General features: G+C 44.2%; 1 protein-coding gene across 9 annotated transcripts in view; it reads right to left on the reverse strand.

Moving 5' to 3' along the window:
• The window catches only part of ELMO1 (engulfment and cell motility 1), a 596,918-nt gene that overhangs the window by 37,753 nt on the left and 540,820 nt on the right, over positions 1–18,345 (reverse strand). For all 9 annotated transcript variants that reach the window (XM_082632561.1, XM_082632562.1, XM_082632557.1 and 6 more), the window contains one exon: positions 6,501–6,664. In XM_082632561.1, coding sequence (XP_082488687.1) covers positions 6,501–6,664 — 164 coding nt within the window. The remainder of the gene's footprint in view (positions 1–6,500; positions 6,665–18,345) is intronic.

Here is an 18,345-nt window from a genome sequence, read left to right on the forward strand (position 1 = left end):
TCCCAAGACCAGGCCCAATGAGGCCAGTGCCATGTGCAGAGGACAGACAGTACCACTAGACTCGTGAGACTCCTTCCTGGACCTGGGGTCTGCCCTGCTGAGCTGCCATCTGGTGTTCATCTAGAACAGAAGTTGGCAAACTTTTTCTGTAAAAGGCCAGATGGTAAATGTTCCAGATTTGTGGGTCATACACTCTGTTGCAACTACTCAGCTCTGCCATGGTAGAGTGAAAGCAGTTGACAGCATGAAAACAAAGGAGTGTGGCTGTGTTCCAATAAAACTCTATTTACAAAAACGGATAGTGGGTCAGTTTTGCCCTAAGAGCTATAGTTTGCCAATCCCTGATCTACAAGGGCTCTGGGGAGACTTTGGGCTGAGTAACAGTGTCTATTTCACAGAAATTTATCTGTTTCTGTCTTACTACAGGGTCCCCAAGGTCATTCCTTGCACCTCTTCTATTTCAGATTCACGACTTTAAACACCAACTTTCTGTTGACTATGTCCAAATTTATAATTCTAACCTAGACCTCTCGGCCAAACTCCAAACTCATCAATCCAGCTGTCTACTTGGATATCTCGCAGATGCCTCAAACTTGACAGGTCCAAAACTGAACCCTTGATCCCCTTGTCCAAGCCTGCTCCACTCACTCTGTCCTTTAGTTGTTCAGGCCCCAAATATGAGTTCATCCTTCTCTTATACCCTGCATCTAATTGATCAGTAAATACCTTTGCTTCTTATCTTCAAAATCTATATAATCTATGGTAGAGACTCTAATCACTTCTCATCACCTCTTCTTGGATTATTGAAATAACTTCCTCACTGACCTCTCTGCTTCCAAACTTGCCTCCTTGGAGTCTATTCCCTATACAACAGCAAGAGAGATCATTAAAAACCCAAATCAGGGCTTCCCTGGTGGCGCAGTGGTTGAGAGTCCGCCTGCCGATGCAGGGGACATGGGTTCGTGCCCCGGTCTGGGAAGATCCCACATGCTGCAGAGTGGCTGGGCCCGTGAGCCATGGCCACTGAGCCTGTGCATCCGGAGCCTGTGCTCTGCAACAGGAGAGGCCACAACAGTGAGAGGCCCACATACCGCAAAAAAAAAAAAAAAAACCCAAGTCAGAGCACACCAGCCCCCTGTGCCAATGGTTCCCCAACAAGGTCCCACAAATTCAGGCTCCTGGCTACCCTTCTGGCCTCGCCTCCTATTGCTTGTTCTGCTCCAACCACACTTGCCTCCTTGTTACTGAGTGCCCAGACCTACTCTGACCTCAGGGCCTTTGCACTGGTGATCCTCTCTGCTGGAAATTGTTTCTCCCACATACACACATAGCCTGCTCCCTTAGTCCTTTCCACATCTTTACCCAAATGTCACCATGCCAACTAGAGAGATCTACTCTTGCCACTTTATTTAAAATCGCAAACTCCCCATTTCCCTTATTCCGCTTTTTATTTCCTGTATCCTCTTTTGAAAAAAAAATTTATTTTTTTGAAGTACAGTTGATTTACAATGTTGTGCTAATTTCTGCTGTACATTAAAGTGATTCTATTGTATATATTCTTTTTCATACTCTTCTCCATTATGGTTTATTATGGGGTATTGAATATAGCTCCCTGTGCTATACAATAGGACCTTGTTGTTTATCCATTCTATATGTCATAGTTTGCACCTGCTGAAAATATGGAACACTTCACGCATCCTTGCACAGGGGCCATTGTAATCTTCTCTGTATTATTCCAATTTTAGTATATGTGCTGCTGAAGTGAGCATTCCTGTATCCTATTTTAACATGCTACAATCTTATTTACCATGTTTATCATCTATTTCTCCCCTAAATATAATCACTACAAGGGTGATAATTGTATCTGTTCTCTTCACTGCTGAATTATCAACACACAGAACCGTACCTGGCAAGTGGCAGGCACTTGATAAGTATTTGTCAAGTGCACTGAACACTGGCTTTAGCTAAGAGAGCCGTGAGCAAAGCTTGTGGCCAATCTTTAGCAAGGATGCAGGTTTGCAGGATAGGCATTAGCCTTATTTCTGGCTCTATTTGCTTTTACTTTTTCTTTCTCATCTACTTTTACTGTACATTCTGAGATAAGATGAGGTATAAACAAATACATTCAGAGTGTCAGTTTTACCATTTACATATTGACACTGTGACACTTGTTAAATTCTGGTTATCAGCTCATAATAAGGGTGACCATTTCTCTGAGTGGATGGTATGTGTGGGGCATATGCTAAGGGCTTTTCATGTACTATTTCACTGAGTCCTCCTAACAACCCAAGGATGTGGACACTTTTATCATCTTCACTTTTAGACGTAAGAAAAACAGGTTTAGAATGGGTGACAGCACTTGACTAAAGAGCCACATCCGCAAATGATGGCCTTGGAATCTGGTCCTAGGTCTGTTAGCTCCCAGGTCTGGATTTTCCACATTTTGCTTCTCTGCTTCCCTGGTGTTTGTCCCTGCAGCTCCCCTTCCCCCAACATCATCGTAAATGACGTATTTTGGGACTATTCAAACTTTTTATATCCATTAACTCGGATTAATTGTGTGGATGGACTTATCCTTCCCATAAAGTCACACTAAGTAGAAAATAACAAATACCTCCTTCTGAAATAATTAGTCAAGAGCTAAGAAATAAGAGTTTCTTCAACCCACTGAATACAAGGTCTCCCAAAATATCTGGTCACTTGGAATTTGCATTTTCCTTCTCAGGAAATATAAATATTTTATAAAAACACGACACATGCCTAAGGGATCTTCGTGGCACTGAGATTTGCCTCTGTGCTGCGTGCAGCAGCCAGGTGATGGGGAGAGGGCAGCCAGCGGGGTTCCACACCAGCAGTCAAGCCCCAGCCAAGCCACTGTCCCTGTCTGCAAAATGAAAAGCTTGAACTGGATGACCTTAAAGATGCTTTTCAGTTCTAAAATTTGAATATCCTAACCCCCAAGCTTGGGTTAGATGTGTTTCCTGTGTGCTCTAGTGACAACCCACCCGCCTGTGCTTCCTCCCACCTGGCACTGAGCACAGTCCCTGATAATCCCTCCAAACCCCAGCTTTAAAGTCTGGCACAGGGATAGCCAAGGGTCTCTGGTTCTCTGCCTGTCCCAGCACCTCAGGCTGGGCCTGGCAGGTAGGAGTCACTCAATATACATTTGTTAAATGAATGAATAAATGAATGACTGAAGACTATCGTACGTACATGGTCTATGCCTTTTCTTTCTTGACTTGGGCTTATCCTATAAGCCACTGTGACAGCATTTGCACTTCATCTAACCCCACAGTGAGCTCCTGTCTAGCAGATCATTCTAACAGACAGAGCATCGCTGGAGAAGAAGCTGGAGGCTGGTACCCTCCTGCCTGTTTTAAGGGCTCTGGCATAATGACCAGGCTGGTTCATGGCCTCCCCCGTGAAATGCTGTAGCTCTGACAAGTCTTTGTGACTTTACTGCAACTATATCCAGAGCTCCAGTGGACCGTGGTGCTTTTCAGTCCTATGGCCGAGTGATGATGCCAAAGTTACGTATAACAGGAGATTTCCTTAATATTTCCATTGCTTCTCTCTAAATAATAAGCGTAAAGTAAGAGTTTCTTATAATAAAGGGAAAAGAGACTTCAGAATGTCACAGGCAGAGCCTTGGGAAGTAAAGTTATGAAGCCAAAGCAGGAGCAAAGTTTTCATACTTGACAAGCAGTTAACAGTCTTCCTTGGAACAAAGTCATGGTCAAACATTAATTTAGAATCACTTGGCCTTAACTGAAGTGGTCCCTCAAGTCTCCCTTTAGGTTTTAAGAATTATTGTCAAAAGCACAATAAAATCTCCTTGTGTTCACACATCTGCTGAAACAGACATTATGATAGCCAACATTTTAGTACTGTAGGCCCTGGGATGGGGCAAGGCGCCACTGTCCCTCCTTGCAAGACAGAAACTGCATCAGGTATCACCTCACATTGGTCAGAATGGCCATCATCAAAAAATCTACAAATAATAAATGCTGGAGAGGGTGTGGAGAAAAGGGAACCCTCCTACACTGTTAGTGGGAATGTAAATTGGTGCAGCCACTACGGAGAACAGCATGGAAGTTCCCTAAAAAATTAAAAAACAGAGCTACCATATAATCCTGCAATCCCACTCCTGGGCATATATCTGGAGAAAACCATAATTTGAAAAGATGCATGCACCCCAGTGTTCACTGCAGCACTGTTTACAATAGCCAGGACATGGCTAAATGCCATCAATGGAGGAGTGGATAAAGAAGATGTGGTATATACATACCATGGAATACTACTCAGCCATAAACAAAATGAAATAATACCATTTGCAGCAACATGGATGGACCTAGAGGTTATCATGCTAAGTGAAGCTAGCCAAACAGAGAAAGACAAATATCTTATGAAATCACTTATATGTGGAATCTAAAAAAAAGAATGATATAAATGAACTTATGTACAAAACAGAAATAGACCCACAGACATAGAAAACAAACTTGTGGTTACCAAGGGGGAAGGGGAGGGATAAATTAGCAGTTTGGGATTAACATATACACACTGCTATGTATGAAACAGATAACCAGCAAGGACCTACTGTATAGCACAGGGAACTATACTCAATATTCTGTAGTAACCTATAAGGGAAAAGAATCTGAAAAAGTATCTATCTACCTATCTGAAACTGAATCATTTTGCTGTACACCTGAAACTAACACAACATTGTAAATCAACTATACTTCAGTAAAAAGATTTAAAAAAAGAAAGAAACTGCACCTCGGAGGAGTCCTTTATTCGAAGTTCTTTCTGCTTGGGATACGGGGCTGTTAACGTCTAGTTGAGGGACCAAAGCAAAACCCCAGCTCTGCCTCTCCTGAGAGCTGCCTGCTGCCCAGTGTGGGTATAGTTTAATGCAGATGCGAGCCGAAGACCCTGAGGAAGCACTTCCCTTCCCCTGCTGCCTAACGTCATCCCCACTAAAGCCTGCAGTTCTGCTCTGCAGCTTCTAATGGTGCTTCTTAAGGCTTGAAAATAAACACAAAGTAGACACTATAGCTTGGCTATGGTTTTTTCTGTGCACTTTTAAAAACTTCATCTTAGTCTTGCACTTGGCAAAGGAGTTCTGGTAGGGTAGATGAAGAATTAGCTAAGGGATCAGTGGGCTGGAGTTCAAGTCCTGGTTCGTCCACTTGTCAACAAGGTCCTCCCTTCTCTAGACTATATCCTGGTCCTCGAATGGGAATGAGATTGGCCTACCTCACACAGGTGTGAGGAAATGAAATAGCATGAGGAGGTGCTTTGCAAATTGCCAATCATTAAACATGTCAAATATATAAAAGCAAGAAACAGAAAGGGGGAAGAAAGAAAAAGAATTAGAGAGAAAGGTTTAAGATGAACTTCATGACACCTATGATGTAAGATGGCTTCATCGAAAGCTCAGAAGAAGCTGTGTCCAGCCTTCTGAGGGAATAATAAGAATAAACGTCAAACACTTTCCTTACCCCCAACCCTGTTTCCTATTCCCTTCCCTAAAAACGATAAAGGTAACAGCGCTGACCTAGCTCTTAGAAAAGAACAAGGGAAGATAAAGAGGCCAATACTAAGAAAGATAAAGCAAACAAAACAGTCTAAAACAGTGTTCATGTTCAGGGTTCAGAACATCTTAAAGATGGAGATTCATGAAATTACACAACCGTTGCAAGTGCATCTGATACAAAGTCCTATAAAAAGGGTCCCCTGGGCTTCCCTAGTGGCGCAGTGGTTGAGAGTCTGCCTGCCGATGCAGGGGACATGGGTTTGTGCCCCGGTACGGGTGGATCCCACATGCCACGGAGCGGCTGGGCCCGTGAGCCATGGCCACTGAGCCTGCGCGTCCGGAGCCTGTGCTCTGCAACGGGAGAGGCCACAACAGTGAGAGGCCCGCGTACCGCAAAAAAAAAAAGGGGGGTGGTCCCCTGATTCTCCACCTTAGGCCTGTGGGTTGATAGTCCCAAGAGCCATATGAGACGTTCTGACTCAGAGCCAACGGGGCAGGGAGAAAGTGGGTCTCTCTCTTCCTCTCAAGCTGGCTCTCCCTCCCTCCTACTCATGATACTTCAATGTTCATATTGCTTTAATTATTGGTAGGTCTCACTCTGGCTGGGGAAGAACATCTTGCCACTCAAGGGTACCTACACAGAATATAGCTTCATGGGCAAAACAGAATTGTCCCAAGTATTACAAAAGGTTTCAAACTTTTCAGCTGCAAATTCTTAGAGGACTCATCAGTAACTGGGTCACTTCTTGGTTTAGATCCTCCTGCCAGCACCTGTCCCTACCTCCTCCTAGCCCACCCCTGCCCAGCTTTTCTCAAGGAGTTGCTGAGACTTCAGGAACTGAGTAGACCTCTTCTGTTGGCCTTCCATAAAGAGCTCACAATACAGCCCAGCTGCTTGATAAGCTTTCACTCTAGAAATGGTGTGTCAGAGCCTTTGAGAAGGTAGAGGTCAGGGGTAACTTACAAAATCGGGCGAGACTGGAAATCTTCCTGGTTCATCCTCTCAGACTGGCGGATTTTCAGGATCTCGGTGTAGCTCAGGTTCTGCAGTTTGCTCTTGAACTGGTCCAGGGAGCTAGGCTTGGTTGTAAGAGCTCTCATAACCTGCTCCTTCACCACCTGCATTACCTGTGAGATTAAAGGAAGACCATAATTTTCCTGGGGGTTGACCTTACCCATTCAGAAAAGTCTTCCACAGATAATGGTTCCCTACCCACTGAGCCCTTTAGTTTGCACTCTCAGCCCTAACTTCAAGAGTGCTTTTCTGAAGAGTCAACTACCATGATGTACAGCTTCTATTACCTCCTGTACCACTGGAACTGCAAGGAAGGAGGTGAATTGACTAACTATGAAATGGGGGGGACCGTGGGAGACTTGGGGTGGGAGGATATATGCATATTCATTTGCTTGATATATTATGTGACTGTAAACAATGCAAATTCAAGAATGAAAGAAGTCCAAGCAACAGCTAGAAGTCTGCATAATCATTATTTTTTTCCAGGAGAAAATCGCTGAGACACAATTAACTGTGGAAGTTTGGTTGGCACCGGTTCAAGTGAATGTGAAATAATACCCACCCCCGCCCCTCCTGGATTGCTTTCCCCATGTAGTTAAGGCCTGAGTGTTCATACAAATGATGTATTTGGAAATGTGCATGTGGTATTGCCTCTTTGAGCCAGGCACTAAAAAAAGAGGTCTACTGAACTAGAATAGATATATCCCATTGGAAACCTCAAGAAAGAAGAATATGGTAATTTTCTTCTTTAGAATAGGTCCAGCCCACAAGGAGGCAATTAACCATTGCCTCTATTAATGTGGATTCATCTTCATCAGAATATCTAGAGCAGGAAAAGACCAGAAAACACACAGAGGCATCCAAGAGACTGTAATCTTGCTGCTGCTTTTTTTAATCTCACATTACAGATGAGAACAACAATTGTTACCCTTGATAACGTACTTACTATGTGCCAGATACTATGGAAAATGTTTTATATATATTCCTTCTCTTAATCTACTCAAATCCACGAGGTAGATATTATCATCTTTTACATTTCCATATGAAGAAACTGAAGCTTCGAAACCTTAAGTTAACTAGTTCAAAATCATACAGCTGATTGGTAGGTGAGTGAGCTGAGATTTGAACTTAGGACTGTAAACACTGTATTATACTGCACCCCATACCACCATTTTTGGGTTGTTTGCAACTTACAAATAAGAAAAAATCACAAATGCACCTCAATTAGGTGCTAGGTTCTGTGCCAGGCACTTTGCTGTTCATCACCCCATTTAATCCTCTTTCCAATACAATAGTGTAGGTGCTTTTAAACACTATTTTAAAGGTAAGAAAAATGGACTCAGTACTCTGTGGGAAAAGGATCTGAAAAAGAATAGATATATGACTATGCATAACTATATCACTTTGCTGTATGCCTTAAATGAACACAACACTGTAAATCAACTATACTCCAATATAAGATAAAAAATTTTTTTAAAAGGTAAGAAAATGGAGACTGAGAAGGATTGAGAACTTGTCCAAGGTCACAGATATCTAGTTGAATTCTAAGATACCCGTATGGTGGGCAGAGCATACACTGGGTGTTGAACAGCCCTGGGTCCCTCTCCTGTCACTATAAATGTGATCTCAGTATGCTCCTATGGCTTCTAATCAGTTGTTCATTCAACCATTCACGCATGGTGGATACTTCAGTAATTGTTCACTGACTAGTTCCACCAAATTGCCACTTTCATGAAATGTTATTGTAATAGAAGTAACAGTTTTACAGCATGGAAAAGACTGTGGCAATCCAGAACTTTCGAACCTGCCTGATGGCCAGGTGATGGGAAAAATCTCACTACCTTGGGACATATTTGACAGCTGAAATATCCTCCAAACATGGGACAGCTCCTTGTGCTTGCTGAGCTCTGTTTAATGGTGCTGTCCCCTCTCTGATGGTGCAGGTTGCTTTCTCCAAGTGTATGTCTCTCCTATAGCTGTCCTATCATGTGAGGACCTGTCCAGTGATCTGCTGGGGTCTAGAGACATCAGGAGGCTGAACAAGAAAGTCAGTCCTCCTTGGTAGCAAAACCCAATATGCCTTCAGAAAAACCTGAGCATCAGGGGAACCCACAAGCCCATGAGTCCCCTCAGCTCAGGGATGCCCGATATTCTCACTCTTTAGTCATCTGCATACACGTTGCTTGCAGTGTCCTCGTGCAACCAGGAATCCCACGTCAACCACATTTTCCCTTTAGTCAACTGAACATGGCTGAACCGAGGGTAAGACAAGTCATAGGTGGCTGTGAGACAAACAGGTCTATCTATTTTCAAGTGATATCAACCCTCATTTTTCCTTATATGCTTCTGACCTTTAGGAATCCATGTCCACAGTCAGAATACCCTCTACTAGGTAACCTATTTGCATTTTCATAGGGGCTATCTGGGAAGCAATATTTTATCACAAGAAATAAATCTAATGGCAGGAATCTTGGGAAACTTCAGACGAAACAGTGAAGGATAACAGATCTGTATCATCCACTTATGGATCTGCTTTATCCAGTAGGCACCACTATTCTCAGAGGACCTGCGTGCCATGCTTGCCCGGTGAAGAAGAGGTTGCTGGTGACAACAGTGATATAAAGGCATGAAGGCAACTGTCTTCCAGACCACTGACTCATGGGAGTTTCTAGGGCCATGGCTGGGTTGCTCTCTTCAGTATAACTCAACTGGTTATTAGCTTACTATAAATCAGACTGTATTGACAGAAGCTATTAACAAAAATTTGCTTGAGAAGCATTATTTGTGACGTCAATACAGCAAATGTTGCTGAGTGCTTACCATGAGTCTATACTGGGTGGACAGTATAAGGAACATTAAGGCCCTTGCCTTAATGTGAACGAAGGGTCTAATAAGAGAGCCAGGATGGACAAAGATCATGACAGCAGAAGTGTGGATGAGACAAGGCAGGTGGACTGATGAACACTGCTGGCAGGGGGGGATGGTATTTCAGAGAAGAAGACATCACATGGATTTTGCAGAAAGAATGGCTGTTCAGTGGTATGGAAGTAGGTAAATAATATGGAAATGACCACATCTTAGCCACTTGGAACCTGGGCTGTATCTGAATTGGAACCAGTTACATAAACATTGTTTCATGCCCCCAGCATAACGGCAGAGAGGAAAATTTCCAGTTGACCCTCCACCTGATCTGCTTCTTTATTTACTCAGGCAATATGCTAAATTTCCAGTTGACCTTCCACCTGATCTGCTTCTTTATTTACTCAGGCAAAATGCTAAATTTGGAATGCTTCACAAATTTTGAAATTGTTACCATATCATATCATGCAGTATAAATGGTGGCTAAATTTAGTCCAGGCTGAATTATAACACTTTGCAGTTTCATGTGAGGGGCACCACAGGAGCTGCCCCTTTCCTCATTTAGAGAAACTCTGAGTTGAGCCAAGGAGGTAACTGTCATCTCCTAATGTTATTTGACCTTCTGGTGGGAGGTAAGACATGTAAGAGAGACAAAGATATAGCCATTTGAATGCCAAAAATGACGAAGAGATTTTAAAATAGAATCAGGTTAATGCTGAGAGACTTTTAGAGCTACCTCCACTCCCCTTGTTTTATAGATAAGAAGACAGAAGCCCAGAGGGCCAGGTGATTCCCCTTTTCATGTGTTTCTTAAGGGGTGTCAGAGATGACAGTCACCACACTACATGTGACTAGACACAATGATCATGCTAGTAAGTGGGCATGTGACATGAACTGACCAATCAGCATCCTTCCCCAGACTTTCCTGACTTAACCTGAGGCATAGCTGAAGCATGCTTTTCCCCTCAAACTGAGACCTCTAAAGACTGTCCCTTAATATTCGGGAAAGTGGAAGATAATGAGACCAATGCCAGTAGAATCAGATGGAAGAAAGTTCGTGTGTGTGTGTGTGTGTGTGTGTGTGTGTGTGAAAGAATGTGTTAACGGTGACGCCATATTCAACCACAAAATCAGTTCGACCCTGACGTTTGCTGGTTTGGTTACATAAGCCTTTTTCTTTTCTTAAAATGGTTTGAATGGGATTCTTGTCACTTTCAACCAAAGATCTCAACAAATACATGCAATGCAGTATGCAGGAGTACCAGCTTATGGGGCTGAGGTTGCCCAGATTGGAGAAAAAAATAGAAGGAAGCTGGATAGAAACAACAAAGCTGCTTTGATAAGAAATAACTTAAAAAATCATATTCATTTATATGCTCATGGTTGTACCTTTGCATGGAAATGATGATAATCCCCTATGTAAGTATGGGAAACTTTGCAGCTCCTACTTATATCTTATGCTTAAAATCCAGTTAGAGTTCCATTTCTCTAGCTTAAGACTTCGATCCCTGCTAGATGTAAGCATCCATAAGTGCAACAATCCTTTAAATCCCCAGCAATCATTTACACTTCAATTTGAAGAAAATATAGCCCATTTCCTAAGAGCAGGTTGATAAGGGAGACGAGTTCTAGAGGGCCCTGGCCCTAGGGAAAGGGATGAAAGTGGTAGGTATACAGCATAAAACAGCAGCCAAAGACTGGTTTTGCCTACTTCACAGTTTTGCTTGGCACTGGCCATTGACCATTGTTCTATGGTCACTCCGTGTGCCAAGCACAGTGACCCCCATGATAGATGTCACTGTTTTCTTAAGAAGGGACAAAATAGACAGGTCAACTAGTCTTCTATTCCTTTGCAAAGTAGCTTCTACAAGGATTAGAATTGATGGCGTAAAGTCTCTGTTAATGCTCTATGCGTGCGATTTAAATCAAGACTCCCACAACCACCATCCTTAACTCTGTCCTCTTTGCAAATTATCAGACCTTTAATCACTGTTTGAAAAACCCACAGATGGTGCTGCAGAGGCATCAGCAAATCAATGAACTTAAAACTTTGCTTAATTACAACACGTGCTTTGCTACAGTGTGTTTTCAAAGAAAACATACTCTTATAATCTGAATTTGGTACTGACATTATTTAATCAAGCCCCGAACCGTGCCTGCAGTCTGAGCCATGTGTTTCTGGAGTTTTCCCAGCACATGTTTGCTGTAATAATGTCACATGTTAAATACAAAAGAAGTGGGGGGGTCTCACAAGATATTACTTGTACTTCAAATGGAAAAAACCTTTTGGCTCCTCAGAGTGGATTAAAGGTGTAAGTGCTGGGGGTCCCTGAATAGAAGCGAGCATGCTGTTGGTCTAACTGTACGCTCTGGTTTCATCGTTGTTAACTGAAATGTGCTCCGGATCCACGGAGTCTCCATATGCTTGTGGTCTCGTCCCCTTTGACCCTGCCTTTAGAGCCACAGCTTTATCCAGCATCGTTCATCCATTCATTCAACAACTGTTTTTGAGCACCTACACTGTACAAGGCCCTGTGAGTGAGCACTTGTGCTCAATGAAGTCCCGGTCTGGGAGAGTGAAAGACATGCACACACTTGCCTCCCCCAAGAGAGGAAGTGACGTCACAGCAGGGTAAGGGCAAGGTGTTTACCCCCCAAATACTTACAGAGCCCCTCTCGAGGGCCAGTGGGCTGAGGGTACAGCATGGGGACTTTGGCCGGGGCTTAAGGAGAAGCAAGATGTGGACACAAAGAGGTGCAGGGAAGGAGCCAGTCTTGGTGGGAGAAACAGCATGAGCCTTGGCTTGGAAGGAGGAGAGTACAGCTCTGGGTGGGGAAGAGTGGCTGGTGGTTTCGTTTAGTTGGACGAATGAGGTGGGGCTGCAAGGTAAGGCTGGGCAGATGGTGGATGGCTTTGCTGGTTAAGATGAAAACTGTAGATTGTTTCTTCTGTTACTAATGATAAATCACCAGAGGATTTGGGGAGGTATGATGGGATTCAATAATAGAAAGTAGGTTGGGACACATGTGAAGGAATCTTTATTCCTGGTCCAGCTGGGGAAAGGAGGGATGTCAGCAAAGTCTACACGGTTGAGACAATTGTCGCTGGGACTTGAAGGATGAACGGGAGTTATGAGGTGAAGGAAGAGGAAAGGGGAATCCAGGCAGAGGGACCGACAAGAGCAAAGGCAGAAGGTAGGCAGTGCATGACTCAGGTATTAAAGAAAATATGCTTTTGGAGCCCACGGTGGTAGTTTTCAGCAAACAGTTGGGTACTGGGTTCAGGATAGTTTCACAGCCTTTAGAGCTCAGCGCACACAATTTTGAAGCCAGGCTGCAGACTTCCTCAAGACACTCAATCCCTCCCAGACTCATTTGCATCATCTATAAACTGGGAGAACGAATCATTTGGGATTCATCAGGTTATTGTTAATGAGATGAAGCCTAACACCCTTTAAGGTACATTGTAGATATTTAGCAAACGTGAGTTTCCCTTCTCAAGCCTCAGTTTGCTCATGTAAAGTGGAAGCACTGACATGATAACATGCATTCTACTATGCATGTTACTATGTAAGCATAGTGCAGAGTTCACAGGGTTGTTGAAAAATCTATTCAAGATATTACATGCAAAGTGCTGTGTGTGACGTGGACAGTGAGGTCACTGTGACTGTTCCTCTCTAAGATGGCATTTCCGAACCCAGCAAATACTAGGCTTGTTATGCGTCACGTTAAAAGCCAAGATTTGTACCCAAGAGCTGAGAATAAGAACAGTTCGCTGTAGACTGGGACTGTCCATTGGTTTCACTTCTCCCAAGTTAGAGTCTGGAATGCAAACTGCTTATAGCCAAGGCCTGTTCTCTGGACGCCAGGTATATGTACTGTGCCCGTCATGCAACTCTGGGTTACATTATGTCTTTGGTGAGTGATGAAAAACTAGGTAGCAATGATCAAAATAATGGAACTAGCTGGGCTTAGGAACCTGAATGTTCATGAAAGTTGGGAACTTTGCTCTGAGGATTATAGTTTTCAGGAGTCGTGTGATGTTCACTCACCTCTTGAATATCTGTCCCTTCCTCTACTTCACGTCATTCTCACTGACTCGTCCCTGGACCCCTGCCCCATTACCTGTCCAGGTTCACCCAACAACCTCTGACTTCAACTTTCCCCCTTCCAGCCCCTCCTCACAGAGGCCAGATTATTTCCCAAATGCAAATCTGATCACATCATTTGCTTGGTCCAGCACTGCCTGCGGGTGAAGACCAGCTCCTCTAGTGTGACCACACGGGGCCTCGTGGTTACCTTCCACTCCCACCCCCCCCAATAGATGCCTCCTCCTTGGAACCACCCTTCAGACCCCGTGACCCAGCCGCACTGAGGTCCTCTCAGTGCCTTGAACTTCACCCCGTGCCTTAACTTGTGCTCTTCCTTCCACCCGTGACTAACGCCCTCCTTTCTAACACTTGCTCATTCTTCAATTCTAGAAATCCATTTCTGACCTGCAGCCCTCCCCCTAAAGGCAATGTAGGACCACATATTCTCCCATCCTAGGACTGTTCCATAATGTCATGGGCTGTGTCCTTGGTCACTCTTGCATATCCAGATGAATGATCCGATCACATAGTAACTGACAAAATGTCTGTTTAATTTATGACTGATGGACTCGACAAATGATTAAAAGAGAGAAATAGCCTCAAAATCAGTAATTCCCAACCCTCAGTCTACAACAAAATTTAAAACGTACCTTTGCCTGGCCTCACTCCCAGAGATTCTGATTCATCTGGTCTGGAATGGGTTCCAGACACTGGTCATGCTCTACAAAGCTGCCCAGCGGGTACTAATGTGCAGCTGGGGTTGAGGGCTACTGGTTTAAATGAGGAGGCATAAGAAGGTAGGAAGGAGCTATGATGGTTGCCTAGGAAAAGAGAAAGGGACATGCGACCTTCCCTCAGAAATGTCAATGTAACTTACAGATGACGAACCCAGGCCTCAGTTTGTTACTGCCCTCAGTTCCCCCAAGGGGTGGCCTTCAGGTACCAGCTACAGTGGGGACAAGGTGAGTGCTCTCACCTGGGAAGTCACAGAGATGGTCAGGAGAGAGTGTCTGCTCTGAGCACACTTGGGTAGGGCTCTTAGAAGCCACCTCCACTCGGTGGGCTGCTTCTCACCGAGGCAGCCACAGCCACTGTGGTGAGAGCATCTGCCTACCTGGCTCAGGTGCCACTTAAGGGCTTTCTTTAGCAAGGGCAGCCACTGTCTCCCCAGTAAACCCACAATCCGCTGGGCAGCAATCAGCATCAGTGTTTCTGGATACAGGGCAGTAGCCCGAGTGCCGACCCTGAGCGGGCAAGCCTGTGGCTAGCAGTGTCCAGACGGGCCTGGGGAACCTGACGGAGGATTATTATTAGAGTATAGAAGATGACTTTTCAGACTCACCCGGAGAGCAAAGCAGATGGCACCGGAGCAGTTAGAAAGGGAGCTAGCTGCTTGGTACTGCTATTTGCTTGCTGAGAACGTCCCCTGGTTTTAGCTACAAATAAAGTAGGAATCAGATGGGGCGGGTAGTGATGCTTAGGCAGCTTCAAGCATCCTGAGAATCTGATCATAATCCAAACTGAGAGCTCCGAGGGCTTTGCCAATAGCCCCCCCAAATAACTCATTATATAATGCCTGACCTGGGATTCCGCGCAGATGCTATCTGGGTGATTTCACATTCCAAAGTCTAAGACACTAAGAGCTGCCCTCCTCCTCACAAGAAGGCATTTTAATTTAAGGTTTCAGGCATGTTTATAGCCAGTAAAAGAACTAAATCTTTCAACCAGCAATTAGTCTTAAAATCAATTTGTGCTGGCTTTGTTGAAGAACAAAGGATATGGAAGAAACATCCTTCTCACTTTCTTCAGCATCCAAAGGAAGCCAGCTCAAAAGAGGAAACAGAAAAGGTGAGGTTTGGGATCACTGCCTTCCCTCTGTATCCTGCCGTTGAGGGGAGAGAGATCAAGAGGCAAACAGTTGTGTGACCAAGCTTCCTTTCCCCACTGAAATGGGGAGTCAAATTAATACAGCAATCAGGCTAGATTTGCAGGTTAGCTAACTAAGGCTCTGTTGGACAGCAGGAAGCTATTTTCACCAGTGTCTGAGGATGCTGGCCTCAGGCAAGCAAAGTCCACACCAATCATATTAGTGGGTGGCATTTAATCCACAGCTTTGAATAAACAACATGTCAAGTAAGTCAGTCAAAATATGGGACCATGAATGGTGAGAAGGGAAGAAACCAACGGGGCTGGTTTTCTGGCAAAGAAGGTTGAAATACTCTCTTCCAATAGGTTTGGGGGAAAATGGCTACAGATTTTTAATAATTCTGCTACTGTTGGTTTTCTAATGCTCATTTACCAAACTTAGCCATACTTTGTCAAGCTTTAAGTGTTGAAAACAAAGACTTAGGCAAATCTTCTGAAAGTTACAAAGAATGACCTTCCCAACGGGCCAGTCTCCCAAACTAGAGTTGCTACCGAGGTGCTGTGCTCTACGGTACCCTGGCTGACCATGGTGGGGGGTAGGGGCTGGACTGCCTCTCCTAGGGGCTCCCCAAAAGCAGGGGAGGAATTTTATTGAAGAAGTAACTGAGCCTGAAAGGAGTTTTCTTTTTTTTTTTTTTTTTTTTTTTTTCCGTACGCGGGCCTCTCACTGTTGTGGCCTCTCCCGTTGCGGAGCACAGGCTCCGGATGCGCAGGCTCAGCGGCCATGGCTCACGGGCCCAGCCGCTCCGCGGCATATGGGATCCTCCCAGACCGGGGCACGAACCCGTATCCCCTGCATCGGCAGGCGGACTCTCAACCACTGCGCCACCAGGGAGGCCCAGGAGTTTTCTTTTTTAAGTTCCACAATGATGATGCCCAAATACACGGTACTAAATGATAAGCAATTTCCTAGGTCTGTTCATGGATCAATGGCATCCACAGATACCCCTTTAAACATTATGGGCTGTTTACCAACAAATCTGAGATGCATTCACTGCCCTTCTTCACTCATTCATGGGTAAGGTGTGAAGAAAAGCAGTGAACGGTGACCATCTGCTCATGTGTTGAGCTTCCCCCATGTGTCTCAACCTCTGTGGACGGGGGGATTTTACCCAATTCATCTCTGTGTGCCCAGCATCCAGTATGAGTTTCAAAAATATTTGCAGAGTGAATGAATGAGCTAAATGGAAAATGGACAGAAAAAATATCAGATAAATCAGCCCCAAACTATTCTAAAATTAGTCACCATTAAGAAATAAATGCAGGGCTTCCCCGGTGGCGCAGTGGTTGAGAGTCCGCCTGCTAATGCAGGGGACGCGGGTTCGTGCCCCGGTCCAGGAGGATCCCACATGCCGCGGAGCGGCTGGGCCCGTGAGCCATGGCCGCTGAGCCTGCGCGTCTGGAGCCTGTGCTCCGCAACGGGAGAGGCCACAACAGTGAGAGGCCCGCATACCGCAAAAAAAAAAAAAAAAAAAAAAAAAAAAAGAAAGAAATGCATCGTCTACTGTCTCACATGGAGGTAAATCCTGAAGCCTCACACATTAGGTTCTCCCAGCATACTTTGCATAAGCTGTTAAATAGCGACAAACGAAAGGGGACAATGCGCCCCTCTGGAAGGGAGATTTAATAAACTTTTCGTAAGCAGACTGCTCAGGCAAGACCACAGGGGATACGGGGTGGGAAAAGCAAGGTCTGGCTTCTATAAGCCAGCTCTGCCACCAGGCAAGGCTCCCGAACTCAGAGGACACAGGAATCTCTGCTTTGGCAAGTCACTCTAGAAGGACAGTGCCACCAAAACGAAAGTGTTGGTGGATGCTCCTCAGCACACACACACCGGGCAGGGGGGATGGCCATGCAGTGGGACTTAAATTAAGCAGAGCCCGCTGGTCTAAACTCTGACATACAGGGAAGGAAGGTTCTTGCCACACTTGTCCAAATACTTTTCCCTTTCAGTATGCATCAAATTAAGAGTGCGATATTTTTTTCCCACCCAGTAGTCTTACTTCATAAAAGAGTAATTATAAACTTTAAAATTATGAAATATTTCAAACAGAAAATAATAGAGCATATAATCATCCACCATGGCAATTTTATTTATGTCAGCATTTTGCCGTATTTGTTTTAGATGTCTTTTTTAAAGATACAAAATGCCATAGGTGTCATCCTCTCCTCATTCTACTCTTGCCAGAGATATATTCTTTCTGTAGATATTTTTATAATTCCACATATGCCTTATCCATAAATAACATGTAGTATTTTCTTGTGTTTTTACAGTTTTAAAATGGTACATCGAATGTTTGTTTCTATAGTTTACAGTGTGATATTAGAAGCGGACCATTCTTTGTTGAGAAATTTAGAACACTATGGTATGCTTTTTAATTTCCAAATAGATTCAGCTGAATCATCAACAAACACCTTAAGAGTAAGTATGTTTTATTTTCTAAATTTTCTCTAATAAGTTGTCAATTCTGGGTATTGCATTAGAGGCTTTAGAAGTACAGTTGACCACTGAACATGGGTTTGAACCCTGTGGATCCACTTACTCGTGGATTCTTTTCAATAGTAAATACTGCAGCACTAGATGATTTGGAGTTGGTTGAATCCTTAGATGTGGAGCCACGGATATGAAGGAACTGCCCAAACTATATGTCATATGTGGATTTTTGACTGTGCAGAGGGTTGGCGTCCTAACCCCCATGTAGTTTAAGGGTCAGCTGAATATGTTCAGTCCGGTATTAGCTCAGCTAACATTCGTCAGGCATCTAATACATGCTAATCACTGGCTGAAGTGCTGGCCACACAAAAACCAGATCCAATGCTCACTCTTGCAGAACTCAAAGGCAGTTAGTGGGAGGTAGGTGTGTAAACAAATAATAACAGTGGCCCTCAATAAGTGCTATTATGGGTATGAGTTACCA

This window comes from Mesoplodon mirus (assembly GCF_964341445.2).
Source record: "Mesoplodon mirus genome assembly, chromosome: 9".
In the NCBI taxonomy this organism is placed as follows: Eukaryota; Metazoa; Chordata; class Mammalia; order Artiodactyla; family Ziphiidae; genus Mesoplodon; species Mesoplodon mirus.